Source organism: Dermacentor andersoni, chromosome 3, assembly GCF_023375885.2.
Source record: "Dermacentor andersoni chromosome 3, qqDerAnde1_hic_scaffold, whole genome shotgun sequence".
Lineage (NCBI taxonomy): Eukaryota > Metazoa > Arthropoda > Arachnida > Ixodida > Ixodidae > Dermacentor > Dermacentor andersoni.
In genome coordinates, this window is record NC_092816.1 from 103,953,357 (window position 1) to 103,968,350 (window position 14,994).

Genomic DNA, 14,994 nt, shown 5'->3' on the forward strand with positions numbered 1-14,994 from the left:
ACGGAGAGAGCGGCGTCAGCGACGGTATGGCCCGCAATCCGCCGTTGTCGCTTGCGTTCGATGTCTCGAGTTTGCTCGGTGGTGCGGTTAGCAGCATCCGCCCGGCACTGCCGCTTGCGATTCTTCAAAATTAAATCTGTCCGTCACGTAAGACAATGAATGGATCATACCCCCATAAACGCTGTCTCCCCTTTACGCCGACAGAAGTGAAATTCTACTCTGGAATGATGAGCGGCAACGGAGCCAGCTGTGGTAGCAGACGACGACGCTCGAGCCATTGCTGATGATAGTTTTAGGGAACTCCGAGAACGACGGTACAGGGTCCGCCTAAACAGCTTCGCTGTAAAAATTTATGAGCAGCTAATGAAGTTTGAGCTTTCTATGTACACAATAACTAAAAAAAAAAAAAAGTTACCTCTGGTTTTCGGCTTACATAATGAGAGCTATTTCCTACAGAGGCTGGTTGTGGAAAGGAGCAGGCTTGCGCCGGAAAATCAAGACGATAACTGAATATAATATAGGAGCAATGGGATCGTTGCTCTCTGGTGATCAAGAAAACGGCGGTATTTTGGTGACAGATTTAATCAAAGCATACAAAAATTCAGCAAAATCTTGGGCTTTAATAAATAATCTCCAAGACAATAGTGTCGCACCTACGAATTTCTTAGAATTTTTTTCACAGAAGCCAGTTAGTGGTAGATTAAGTTGAATTTTTCACAGGTTTTTTTTAATACTACGCAGTCGCACAGACACACTTGCTCGCTCAAACAAACTGTTTAAGCATCTGCTTTTTTTTTGCCCACGTTGAAGGAAGACCTGCGGTTAATAATTTTCAGTTTCCGACTTAGTAAATTAACAATCAGGTGCAGATTGGTTGGCTGTTGCCACACTGAGAAGAAATTTTGACACATTAGCAGGCATACTGCTTTTTATGATTAGTGGTTTTATTAACACCACATCAAATCGGGAGGCATTAAACATAGCTGCTGTTAAGCCACTGTATAAAGCAGGAAAAAAGATGATGTTGCAAATTATAGACGTATCTTTATTTTGTCTATATGCTTTCCGAAATACCGGAAAAGATTGATTGTATGACTTCCTTCTTAAAGAAATTTTCAGTCCGAACACCAAGACAGTTTGGATTTATTGATGAGCGAAGTACTACAACACTGTTAGAAAAGTTTACCGATATATTATATTCTGCTCTAGATGAGAACTTCTATAGTTGTGTTTTTTTTTTATTTAGCAAAAGCGTTTAAAACTGTAAATCATAACATTTTATTGGAAAAGTTGTTTCATTTGGGTTTCAGGGGACCCTTTTTCAGTCTTCTCTACAATTATTTGCCTGACAGGTCGCAGGTAGTGATGGGTAGTAAAGAAATTGATAGCAATAGGAAATATAGTACAACTGGTTGGTATTCCCCAAGGATCCGTGTTGTCACCTCTGTTATTGAATTTATTCGTGAACGACTTTCCCGCGATAATCAGAAAAGCCATGCACGGTGTATCAATATGCAGATGATACGGCGCTACTCGCACGCCGCATACGTTATGACGAAGCTATTAATGCTCTACAGAATGCAGTTGATAAGGCCATGTAATGGTTTGAAGAAAACTGTGTACTTATCAATGCTATAAGAAAAGCAAATTCTTGCGATTTCGAAGTCCATTAAAAACTCAAAAGATAAGCTTGCCCATATTTTTACACGATGAACATTGTATTTCATGTAAATGTACACCTATAGAATATGTGGCGACATTCAAATGCCTGGATACAACGTTTCACAGCGTCATGACACCAATGCATTTCGACGGACAGCTTGAAAATTAATATCTTAGAACTGGTGCTGTGCAGAGAATTCGTTCCAGGTGGATACGCCGTGCGAATTCAACGGCTGTATTTCGTAAATTGAAATATCTAGCGTAAAGTAATCGATTAACAAATCAATTAGCGTAATTACGTTAATTATTCAATCGGACATTTTGACTTCTCGTAGAAGCAATGGTCGCCTCATCGAGTAATTTAGATCGAGGGTTAGAATTGTGCTAGATGCCATAGGCAATGTTTAAAAAATTTGGTGCAGCTAAAAACCCTTTATATCGGACCGCGCTATATACGTGCTATATATCGGACCTTGTATATACGCGCTATAGGGTAGAAACTCTGTAGCTGATACGTAACGCTAACTGCATTCTGAATTGGTAGCTGAAACTCATGCGTTAGGGGGACAACAGCGACTACCTTGTTGAGTCAATAATGTTGTATAACGAAGTATTGCGCACTAAATCCTCACTGATAAATTAAGAGGCTGTTCATTACTGATCATCTTAAAGAATAAACCGGTAACGCAGTAAGGATAAAATGCGATATCGTTTGTTATAAGCTAACGCTAGCGTTGTTTCGTCTTGCTCTCTATCCTGTGTCCTGTGCATTTTATCTTTGACATCGCTATAACCAATGGGCCTGCACGCCCCCACATTTGAAGGAACTGGCGGGATGTTCCCATCCTTCTGAGCCTAAATCTTCAGGGCATTCGGACATTCAGACCTCGTTTGCCTACCGTCGTCAGAATTCCGAACCTAGTGCTGCGTTTTGCTGCCGATGAATGCGAGTTTCTGGCTAGAAGCGTCGAACTTACTCGAGTAAGTACGCTAGGGTGAACAGCCGGCGCCGGGCAACGTGAAGCCACTAGTTACCAGACCGAGCGACAGATGGCGCCAGGCGCTCCAGCCCGGCGTCTTTCTCGATGGGGGGGGTTGGCGGCCGTGGGGGTCCCGTTTCGTCGGCCGTAGGCCACACACCATTCATGCCGGCGGCGCGCGCGCGCCAGCCTGTGTGTGGGGCCGGCGACGACGGCTTGTGGCGGCTCTCCCGCAGGGCGGATCACGAGGGGAGGGGTGGTGCGGACAGCGTAGGCCTCGCGTTTCGCTCCCCGCCAATGAACGGGGTCTCGGCGCGCGGGACCCCCTCGTCTGGGCCTCCTCCCCCGCTTGGTCCCTCCCGCTCGCGACTGAACCGCTCCGCTGCGGAGCTCAGCCAGCCACCGCCGCCCAGGCCGTGACAACTTGTTTACCGAACTCTCGTCACCTCCGTGAGGCGCGATAAGATACCACGGGCAGCGACCCCCCCCTCCCCCCTCCCACTATCCGCCCTGCTTTCTTCACAGCCCCCCCTCCTCCTCCCCGCACCCTTTACCTCAATCGCCAATTCTATCGCTTCTACTGCCAGTGGTGCACAACAACCGCTGTACCACCGCCAGTGCCAGCGTGTTCGATCGACCGGCTTATCGGGAAGAAACGGCCTCACTGGCGGAGGATTAGCCGACGGCCCCGGGAGCAACCACCGTCGTCGAGAATGCTGGCTCTTCCTGTGTTGAACAACATCCCCGTGCTTCGACGACGATGACGACGAGCTCGGAGACGGGACCACCGGCGTCCACCGCTGTACGTGCCCGCGCGCCGTCGTCCGCGACGCGAGTAGTCGTTCCAAGTGTGCTTCGTGGTTGTGCCGGCTGAAACTGGGCGATCGAACTGTGCCGTGCTTAAGAGTGCGACCTACACGCTCGGCAGTGTGCTCGGGCTCCGCCACGACGGCAAGGGAAGGCGAGGCGAGCGGCAGCACCGCCTCCAGCAGGAGACGGCGGCGGCTCGCCGCCGGCCGGTCCGCCGACCTCCTACCCTCCTCGTGTTGCTGCTGTTGCCGCCGCTGCTTGCTAGTGTATCGAGGTGCTTGTGCGGCGTGGTTGCCTCGCATCGTCGCGAGACGTCCCGGCGTCCGACGCACCGCCGCCGCCGTCGGGCCGAAGACGCGGATCCGCGGGATCCGCAGTGAAGCACGGTCGCGGCGCGCGCGGGTGGCGGCGAGGTGCGTTACCAGATCCTCTAGCCGAGGGGCCACCTAGCCCTGGGGCCGCCGTGGCCTCGCAGCAGCGCCGAGGATATGCGCTTCGAGCACTCGGACCTATCGTGCCAGAGCGCCATGGCGTTCCATCCCTTCTTCCTGCCCGGCGGTCCCGCTCCTCCGGGAGCGCCGGCCGCTCCGGGGTCGTCGGCTGCGCCCGCGACGAGGACCACGGACTTCAGCATGCACTCCATTCTGAGCCAGCCGGCGCCGACCACGGCGCCCTTCCTGCCTCTGGAGTGCTTCTCGGCCGGACCTCCTCCGCCTCCCGTGCCGCCTCCTCCGCATCACCTGTTTCCGGGACTCGGTCCCGGTCTGAGCCACGGGCTGAGCACCGCCGCGGCGCTGGCGGCCTCGGGCCTGGCGCCTCCTCCGGGACTGGCTATGCCCAGGGTGCCGGGAGCCGCGATGACGCCCGAGGAGATGCTCACGGTGCAGTTCAGGCCTCCGCTGTTGAGACCCGTCGAACCCGAAGACGACGGCGTCCGCGACGACCCCAAGGTGACCCTCGAAGGCATGGAACTGTGGGAGAAGTTTTACGCGAGCGGCACCGAGATGGTCGTCACCAAGTCCGGAAGGTGCGTATATGGTGTCATACTTGTCACGTTTACTCGAGGGAGGGTTGCGTCGATATACACGTGCGCTCGTCGTTGGAATGAAACCCGAAGTATAGAATGGCGTGACCGCGCTTTAGGTGTGCAGGCAGACTCGAGTGAGGTGGCCATAGTTTGGAGCGACCCAAGGCATAGAGTTCGTCGGGGCATGTCTGCTTGAAAGTGCGCACTGCAAACGCTATGCTTCGAGTATAAACTGGTGGAGATGACGGGTGCGCGGTCCGTCTGCATATTTATGTCGGACTAATGCACGGATGGGGAGGCCACGTGTTCTCTCCTATCGCGGTTAATAGAGACACGAGTCTTCGTAGCGCTATTCTAAACATCATAATCCGTAGGATGCACAATGTCATACTGTTGAGGCTTAGAAAAACGTTCCCCAGTCCTTGGCGTGCAAACGGTTTTTGTGAAGGCCGCGAGAGCCGCTGGAGATCGTTAAAAGTGCATTTGATGACGCAGTGCAGAGCAGGTAAGGTTGAAGACCAATGGGTCGACCCACATTAGTGCCGCGCCAAACTAACTCTGTTCGTTTTGCTGTTCACTTGTAATCGTTTTTGCAAACAGGATATGCCTTTGTATCGAAGCATTCGCTATAATGATGAAGGGTTCTGTAGGGAATGATTATCTCTGCGCGTTTATATTCTCTTGCAGCTGCGTCCTTCTCTATTATGTCTCCATAAAAAGAGATGGAAAATTCTGCGACCCAGTTCGCTTGGTGAATTATTTCTATATTTTGTATGTACCTGCAGCAGGCAATTATTTGAGAGATACCTCAAATTTCATTATCCTCTGCAGCTTGCGATTTTGCTTCAAGTTGTAGCAAGCGCTGCCAAGTACGCGCCAGTGTATATTTGCTCTAATAGATAGTTTACATTGACGTCATCGTGGCCGCCTTCTTGGAATACTAGCACGCCGGGAAGCTGCGTATAAACAATAAACGTGGCAGCACGATAGGCGCGCCTTGCACCGAGTGACATCGATAACTGTGATAATCCGGAGAAAGACAGTCACAGTCAAAAAGTAGAACAATGGAAAAACGATAATACGGTGCACTCACATCGTCACGGCAGCCATGCTTGGACACTGGCACGGTGAGCTGATCTGCGTCCGTGAAATCAGCTGAAAACAGATCTGTACGCTATTATTCGCTGGCTAAACTCTGTAGGTATATATATAGGATCACAGTGATTATGAATCCACTCTCCAAGTTATTGTGGCAGCAAAGCGATTTGCGCCCCAACTACACAAAGAAACGAAAGCAATAACCTTGGTCAACAAGACCATGGAGCATGATTCTCTCCTTAATTTGCCGCAATTAAGCTCCGCGTTGCTGCCATCTATGCATGCAAACAAGCTGTGGCTTTGCATATGTACGTAGTTAGCTCACTTGCGCACTTGTCGCTGTATATGAACAATCGCCGAACTATATGGGTGTCGCTGGAGGAAACGTTCCGACAAGCGGGCACATATATGTCTCCGTCATGGCGACAGCTGAAAACAATGCCCTTGTCCGAACGTTGGCCCCAGCGACAATAGATCGCCTAATGTTCGATCACTTCAAATCTCCATCCTCTCGTAAACCTGTCCCTTGTTCGCCACTTGCGGCATCATTCGCTTCAATGTGCCACTCTACGGTATATGTGAGGAGGAGAAATAGACGGAAAGACGGGGAGGTTAGCCAGTTCTCAGACCGGCTGGCTACCCTGTGCTGGGGAAAGGGTAATAAAAGATAATAGAGAATTAAAAGATATTACAAAAAAAGGCTTTCTGTGCTGAAGGCGGTCTCGGCCAGTGTCCCAGGGCCATTTCCTTCGACAAAGGGCGCTTGTCAGCACTATCTAGCACTCTTGAAAGTTCTTTCCTGGGCGCACTGAAGCGGGGGCACTCACAGAGAAGGTGGACAATTGTTTCCTCGCAGCTACAGTTATCGCTTGTAGGGCTGTTGGCAATTCCTATCCGAAATGAGTACACATTCTTGAAAGCCACGCCAAGCCACAAGCGGCACAGAAGCGTCTCCTCAGCTCTTAGGTATCCCTGACGGAATGCGGAGCCGTAGATTCGCATCCAAGTTGGGGAGACGAGTGTTGGTAAATTTCGTCGAGTTCCACTGTGCGAGTGTAAGTTCACGTGCGAGCGAACGAAGCCCTGCAGCTGCGTCTGTTCTCGATAACGGTATAGCTACACAGTGGGCACCATCATGAGCAGATCGGACGGCCTCATTTGCACGGTCGTTTCCGTAGATGCCGCAATCGCCCGGTATCCACTGATATGCTATGTTGTGTCTCTATTGCGTGGTGGTGAATAATTCTTATGTCAGTGACTAATTGCTCATTCGGTCCATGACGAAATGGCGACATAATGCACTGGAGAGTGGCCTTGGAGTCAGAGAAGATTGGCCATGCCTGTGACAGTTCTTCAACTATACGAACTCTAGAGCAGCACAGAGGGCGGCGAGTTCTGCAGCCGTCGATTATGTAAAATGCGATGTCTTGAATTTTACGGTGACGGACTTCGCGGAAATAACCACTGCTCCTGCTGAGCTTGCAGAAGAAACTGAACCATCCGTGTAAATGTCGAGGCGTCCGCTGTGTTTCTCATGCAGGAGCAGTATGGGCTTGTTGTATAGGGCTACAAATGACGACTGTGTTTTTTTCTACGTTATATATGATCGTTCGCTCTACATAGGCCCAGTGGTTTCTAAATGCTTATCAGTCGAGGCGCATCTCACCATCTCACAGGTCAATTGAGATAGTATAAATAAAAGCCCGCGCCGGGATAGCGCAGTGGCTATATGTCGTTGTGCTGCTCAGCGCGAAGTCGTGGGTGTGATACCGGTCGCATATCGACTGGGGTGAAATGCCCCCAAAAAAAAGAGTTCTTGTGTTGTGGTTTAAGTGAACGTTATATAGAACCCCAGGTTCACGAAACTATATATAGTCCGGGGTCCCCTATAGTATACGGCGTGCCTCGTAATCAGGTCATGGTTTCGGCACATGAAACACCAGAATTCGAAAGTGTATAAATAAAGTACAGACTTCAGTAACCATGAGATTAAAACGACAAGACAAAAATATATATATGTGACAACGCTTTAGGTGCTTCTACTATAGCCGTATTATGCAATCGACGATCAACGTAAGTAACTTTGCAATCCAAAAACAAAGATTATGACGTCACGTTCTCCTAACGTCAGTGGAACTTCGGCGACGCGGCTATAGATAGCTTTTTTTTTTTTTTTTTAAAGAAACGTGACTCGCATAATGTATAGCCACCGCCGCACATTCACAGAGAGGTATGCGTCGCACACATCCTGCCGAAAGCCTCGCTGGTGCCAACATCTTTTCATTTAAGTTACTGAGTTATTTGGTTACATTTAACTCATTATGAAATCTTGTTGTTGACCTTTGCAGTTTCTGGTTGTAATACGAACTAGTAGAAATGGCTATGGAGACGCAGGAAATCGTCAAAACAATGACGATAACTTTGACGCTAACTTCAAGCAATCAAAAATCGTAGCTGATCCGTTAATTGACGCTGCAATAAAGAGAAACACGTACAGATTTTTCCCTCTCCCGTGGCCTCCTGGTAATCTTTTGGCCAAAGTTTCTGCACGGTTTTAGAATTTCCGTGTCAGGTAGGCGTTCTGCTAAAGTTCCTTATTTATGTATATATGTATATGAGCAACAAAAACTATCGGCACGCTGCGAAATTAAAATCAGAGCTTGCGTCGGTCGCAAGTTTCAACGTTGTTGAACAGCAAGGATGTGCCAACACCGCGTGTAGACGTAATATGCGTATTCATGGATAACACGTTGCCAGTTGTACATAAGCGGCGTGATGAGCACATGCCCCATTGTAAAACGCGCGCTTTGTGCTGTCACTCGCTGTTATGAACAGAAAGCAACTCCAGCAGGTTTAGCATGTTGGCTCTATATATAGAGAAGCGTGGCATATGAGCCATTGCACAGCAAACACAGTCTATACACGTATCAAATCACGTATCACAGCCACTGAGTTGTAAGTTTCACTTACAACTCAGTGGCTGACCATTCGCGATTTTACCCCTCTTTTCTTTTTTTTTTTGTCATAATTCAACTTCACTGAGGAAGAACATGACACGGATGTCTGACATGTGCACGCGCTTTCCTTTTCAATGGCTAAGGCTTTGCCTCGTGAAACCCACTCCCCTTTCCCGCAGTGTCCTTGCAAAGGAGGGGTTGTTCCTGCTGTCGTCGTGCTTTTCGCACTTGTTTTCTTAAGAGCTACGGACGACTCTTATTTCTCAGCCGGGCTTTCAACTCGCGACCTTCAGATTACGAGACTGACGCGCTGCCTATATATACTGCGCTATACCGAGAGAGACAAGTTTGGTGTACAGGTATAGAGCTGGATACCTACGCCAAGTATTCGAAAACTAACAGCACAGCTAGCAGTTTTAGTGTAGCACTGCAGTTACACTGCTGTGGTTACATCCGTGGAGCTTAATCAAATTAATTACCGGAAGGAACTGTGGCGCTGTAGTGTCTACGGGAGCTGCAGGCAGGGCCCGTTCAGCCAGCACGGGAATGATCAGTATGGATTTGCGCCTAAGCCTCGTCCTTCTGGCTTTTAGGTGGCTACGTCACATTGCACAGTGACCATTCTCAAGAAACTACTGTGGTATAGGTAATCAGGCAAGCATTATTAAAATTGTCCGACGGCCGGATTCGAACACACGCAAGACCTGCAGTAGCACAGAAGCCCGATATTGAGACCATTAACGCCACGGACGCATGGACAAGCGGAACCATTGCAACTTAGCAGCGATTAAAAGCGTGCCTGCAGGGTCTTATTACCATCTGCATTAAAAAAAAATGTGTAGATTGCTTTGAAGATCGATCCAATTTAGGACCACATAAAGCGCAATAAGCGAAAAGCCCCAAGCAAGAAGATCAACAAATCAATGTACTATACGTGTACCCATCATTCCCGTGGTGGCTGCACGATCGCAGCGCCAGGGTTACCTTTAGCAATTGCAGGAAACTCTATGGTTGTACGTAGGCCTAAGAAGAAAACGCTACTCCGGTGGTGCAAGCTTTGGCGCGCTGCGCAGGCGCAGATGGCAACTTGGAAGCGGCAGTGAAAGCATGAATAGCGCAAATGGATCGCTAACCTCTCCAAATCGAAGATTTCACTTTTTGCGCAATATATATACTTATTTACTTATTTATTTAGGAATGCTGTAGCCCTCGCTTGAGAGCCATTACAGGAGTGGAACGAAAAAAAAAATAAAATAAAAAGACAAATTTCAACACCGACAATACAACGTTATACAGCATTGTCAAACACAAATTACAGGCAGGATGAAAAAGCATACACAGTGTACACAGAATAACAGTAAGCATGATCAATTCTTAATTATCCCGTTGCCTGTAATACAATTCTAGTAGAGCATAAAATTCGTTGACATTTTCTGCTGTTACAGTGTAGTCCGGAAGGCCATTCCATATATTAATATACAAAAGAAAGAACGAGTATTGAAAACCATCAAGACGTGTTTTATAAGGCTGTACACTATAGCACTGCGGTTTAAACGCGCACTATGTTTTAAAGGGGCGCGAATGTATGTTTATTTGTTTATTCTTATTTAATTTCTGGTTATTTGGAAAAATAATTTCATTCCTTGTTTTTCTCGTCGTGTATCTAGTAGTTCCAAGTCGCAACATTTCAACATGTGTGTTACAGAATCGGCTCTCCGATAACGCGAACATACAAAACGCACCACGGTTCTCTGAATTTTTTGAAGTCTATCTCGCAAGTACAGTTGGTGAGGGCTCCAAACTGGGGTGGGGGGGGGGGGGGGGGCGTACTCCAAAACCGGACGAACAAATGTTTTGTACGCAATGAGCTCCAAATGTGTTGGTGCATGCTGCGACTTTTTTCTCAAAAAGAACAGTTTCCTGTAAGCCCTATAGAGCAGACCTCCTCCACTTGGAGGCGCCAGCCAAGCGTCGATTTGGAATGATTTATTCCCATTCCCCATTTTATGCACCAGTCATGTAAGTCTTGGAGGCATCGATTAATTTTCCTTTGGTCGGTTTTATCTGCCACTGTCGACTAAAGCAAATAATCGTCGGCAAAAAGTTTCATTTTCACAGGTGATTCGAGAACACTGGGAATATCGTTGACGTAAATCAAGAACAATATATATATATATATATATAGTTCCACAAACTGTGTATACACAAGATTAGGCTCTTTTGCTCGCGCGCGTGAGTCGAGATATACCCCCCCCCGCGCCCCCCGTATATATTCTCAAGTGATCCTCGAGTCGATCGAAGCTCTTTCTCCGATCCATGATGGTGATGATGATGATGATTAATTGTAGGCATTCGGAAATGCCCTAGCCTTATATAAACTTACCTAGTTGAGTACAGCGCCGCCTCTTGACTGAGGAAGACGCAGTACGCTTCTCAAGAATTGCCGTGGAATGGCCATGAAGAAAATGCATGTGGTCAGCATCATCGCGGTCGTTCGTACCATCAATACCCGGCAAAAGATGGCTGCCGCATATATGCAAGTGCTATAGTGCAAACTCTGGTCAATAGTGATAGCCCTTTTCAGTCTTGCTCAGTGACGGCCAGTGACGACAGATATTATTTAGAGCACTTTACTTTGTTTTCTATTTTTTTCGTTCATTCGTCATTACAACCTACTGAATAAAGACTCGTGATATACGACACTCGCTTCGCATATTCCTTTCAGCGCGCTCCTATAGAAAGGCGCTTGTATACGCGAAGGCCGCAGATATCGGGCAAGCGACACATTCGAAACCGTGCATTTCTTTTATATACATACAAAGTGAAAACACCGACACAGTAATCGATCAGTTCAATCATATTACTGTCCTCGTTGCGAAAAAACAACGACACGCCACTGTGCTGTGTATAGAGTGTCAGGAGGCGCAGCAAACCGAGAGCGATTGGCCGTCGCGGACCAGCAGATATATATATTGTATATATTCTTGGAGAGGGACCAACAGGAATCGATACTTTTAATTTCTGAGCCTCCTTTCATATCTGTCACGGCGTGTACCGGCGTATATACGTATACATGCGAAGGGCGGCACCGTGAACTTGCATTGCACAATTGTGGCTGCGCTGTTCCTCCGTGCTCTGCGCGCTTTTGATAAGAGTGACTGAGGCGAACGAGTTCTCGAGTCGGTACACATTTGATAGAATTGTGCATGCGTGTAACAGCCGCCTTATCTCGCTTCGTTTATTTCCACGCACGCACATGCACACACGTGCGCAAACAAAATGCGCATCCACGCGCGCGCTGACTAGAACGAAATAATATCGCATTAATGATGCGAAGTTTACTGATGAAATATTGTGCACGCATGTATACATGAGGGAGAGATAGCATTATAACGATCCGTTTATTGAGAACAGCTTAAAGTTCCACGTGCTTCTGAACTTAAGCGCTTCGTGCACTGCGGAGGCGGCGGCTAGCTTGGCGTTCAGATAAAAACGCTGGGAAATTTAATGACCTCTATAAGCGTGGCGTCGTCCCTGGAGACATTCGCAAGAGGGCGCGTTTTTCGAGTGCGATACTTTTGCGTTACTTCGGAGACGATTTCGAAGTAACATGTGTTGCAACTCGGTGAGCTTTTCCTTCTTTGTGAATTTTTTTTTTCGGTTTCGGGCATGCATTAATTGCACTCGTCATATTATTATAGTTGTGATTTTTTTACCTTTGTTCCACCCACTTTTATTCCTTCGTATAGTTACTTGTAGTGTGAAAGTTACTCGGCATTAACACAGCATATTGTGCCGCAACCATGACTCCAGCGTATATCTGCAACTAGAGTACACTCTACTGCAACACATGCATGCTGCAACGTGTGTTGCAGCATCTCACGGCTGCAACTGCTGCGTATGTTGCATGTGTTGCGACCGCTGGATGATCTCATCCCTGCATTCGTGCATGAACGTGAAACGCCGGAAGCAAGCTTTTGGAACTTCCCCGTGGTATTCCCTATAGTTGACAGCATATATGTATATATATATATATATGTGTGTGTGTGTGTGTGTGTGTGTGTGTGTGCACCTGTACATTTGCTTAGCCTGCAGGATTATGCAGCTAATTAACTGCTTGATATATCGGCACTGCATGGGGGCGGAACTTTCAGAACGGCTTTACGACGAGTGTACATAATTGACAGGTGGGTGAGAAGAGATTGAAGTAATGCGGCAGACTTTATTGCTACAAATATGTGGGAGGGGGAAAAAAAGCACAGGACAGGAAGGTTAGCTATTCAGTACTGGCTGGCTGCTCTGTGCTGGAGAAAAGAGTAAAGGGATAACATATGTGCCCTATACGAGCCACCGATGTCACTTGCAGTATAGACGCTTAACTATTGCAAGACCTTACTTAAATGGCTTAACCAAAGGCGACAGAGAAGCGTAGCTTCACGTCGAGGAAGTCCGAGTGGAGGCCGGAGTTGCAGGGAGGGGTTTAGTCGATGCAGTCGTGTGAGTCGTAAGTTTGGTGAGTTCCACTCGGTCAGTGTGCCTTCACAAAGGCATACTCTACATTAATTGGACAGACTGACAGTGGAGCATGCGAGGTCTGTGGCACGGAAGAAAACATCGACCACCTGCTGTGCCACTGTCCACGATACACCCCTGAGAGACAAGAACTTGCCAAAGCTTTTCATAAACTGGACAATCGGCCGCTTTCTGTGCAGGTGCTGCTGGAACACCGCCCCCATCGCCCGTCGGCCCATAAAGCGGTGAAGGCACTTTTGTGCTTCTTAAGGACGACGGGCTTGTGCGACCAACTGTGACTATTAATGCAATTTCTGTAAGGCCACACACGTCAGCGAACTCACAGCAATTTCCTTCTTTCCTTCCCTCTTCTCTCTCCCTGTTATCTTTGTTTTCCCCCTTTCCCTTTCCCCCGGTGTAGGGTAGCCAACCGGACATGATTCTGGTTAACCTCCCTGCCTTCTTCTTATCTCTTTTCCTCCTCCTACTTAAATGGCTTCGGGGAGTGAATCTGAGTATACTGTAGGCTATGTACGACCTGTATTACTGAAATTCACTCGGAGACACTACTGAAGGTTATTAATTTCGTTGCTTGGCACTCCTTCTGTGGAAAAGTAAAACTACGCGGTCATTATCACGGAAATGGGTTATGCGTTTTCGTTTGCTTCCTCATTGGTACTTTATCGTTTGCTTCCTCATCATTGTATATTCGTATCATTATTTGTGTGCAACACAAATGATACATGATGAAAAAAAAAAAAGAAGCCTCGGCGTTCAGCTGAATAAAGTGCCTTATAAAGTCTCGTATATACGAAGACCGAACTTCGTATCGCTAGAGAGAGAGAAATTGCTGGACGCGAAATGTTACACTTGAAACGCAATGTAAATGGCGTGAACCATAACTGTATAACCTAGCAGACATAACTGAACATCGAAAGCACGATTTTTCTGTAAAGATGGAAACAAGAAAGGAAGATCATACTTTCCCTTTTAAGAACGTCAGAAAAAAATGTTGAGCTTGAAAAAATGAAATGAGTGCAAGAAAAAAAAGTCTACGCTGTGCCAACGAACATAGATGCACGAATCGAAGTTATTGAATACCTGATATTTTATATTGAGATTTGAACAGCTGTTTACCTAAAGCAAACGAAGAATGTATACGTTTATTCTATCATATATGCATACTATATAGCATGGTGAAGTGACAGCATTTCAAAAAGATTCGCAGTTCCACCCGAAAGACGAAGCACCAATTGTGATAGCAAATTAGTAGATAGCTGTACGAAGTAGAGATATTAGCTTTATAAGCCTTATAAACATTTGCTTAATAACTAAATTAACCATGATAGAAGGCGTAAGCGCGACTCAACGAGGACGTATAGAAAGAGACAGACACACAAAGGCAAGCGTTGTCTTTGTGTGTCGGCTTCTTTCTACGTCCTTGTTCAGTCACGCTTACACATTCTAGCATAGATTCAAACTAGCCCGTGAACGTTCTTTAACTAAATTAACCAGCACAATGTCACGCGCGCGCAGGTAATCATGAACGCATCTCGCTCGATGAGCGCCGAAACTCGCTGTGAAAATCCCTCGCTGTGGGTAATACGAATCGCGGGAGCAGCAAGCGAATTGACCTTCATGCCTGTCTCGCTTCAACACGCGAGAAGAAACATCGAAAGCACAGCGCATACGAAGCTACAGGCACTACGCGCACTCTGCAAATATCGCAGATCGCTTTGGAAATGAGGCCCACGCGGGCGCGCACTTTAGCCACGTCGTAGATGGCTTTCAAGACACACGAACGCCGGAAACCCGTCCCTATGGCGTCCGCGATTCGCGTGGCCAACGCCATAGCAGACGCCGCGGTTGTCTCCACTTTGTACGGAGTGGCGGGCGAGGAGGACAACGAGGCACCGTAGCAGCCGCCGGAGAAGAACGCCCCTCCTCC

General features: G+C 47.7%; 1 protein-coding gene across 1 annotated transcript in view; it reads left to right on the plus strand.

The window, feature by feature from the left end:
- Positions 1-1,100: 1,100 nt before the first annotated feature.
- The window catches only part of LOC126541306 (uncharacterized), a 167,088-nt gene continuing 153,194 nt past the window's right edge, over positions 1,101-14,994 (plus strand). Inside the window, exon 1 of the mRNA XM_050188033.3 lies at positions 1,101-4,479. Coding sequence (XP_050043990.1) covers positions 3,941-4,479 — 539 coding nt within the window. The 5' untranslated portion in view covers positions 1,101-3,940. The remainder of the gene's footprint in view (positions 4,480-14,994) is intronic.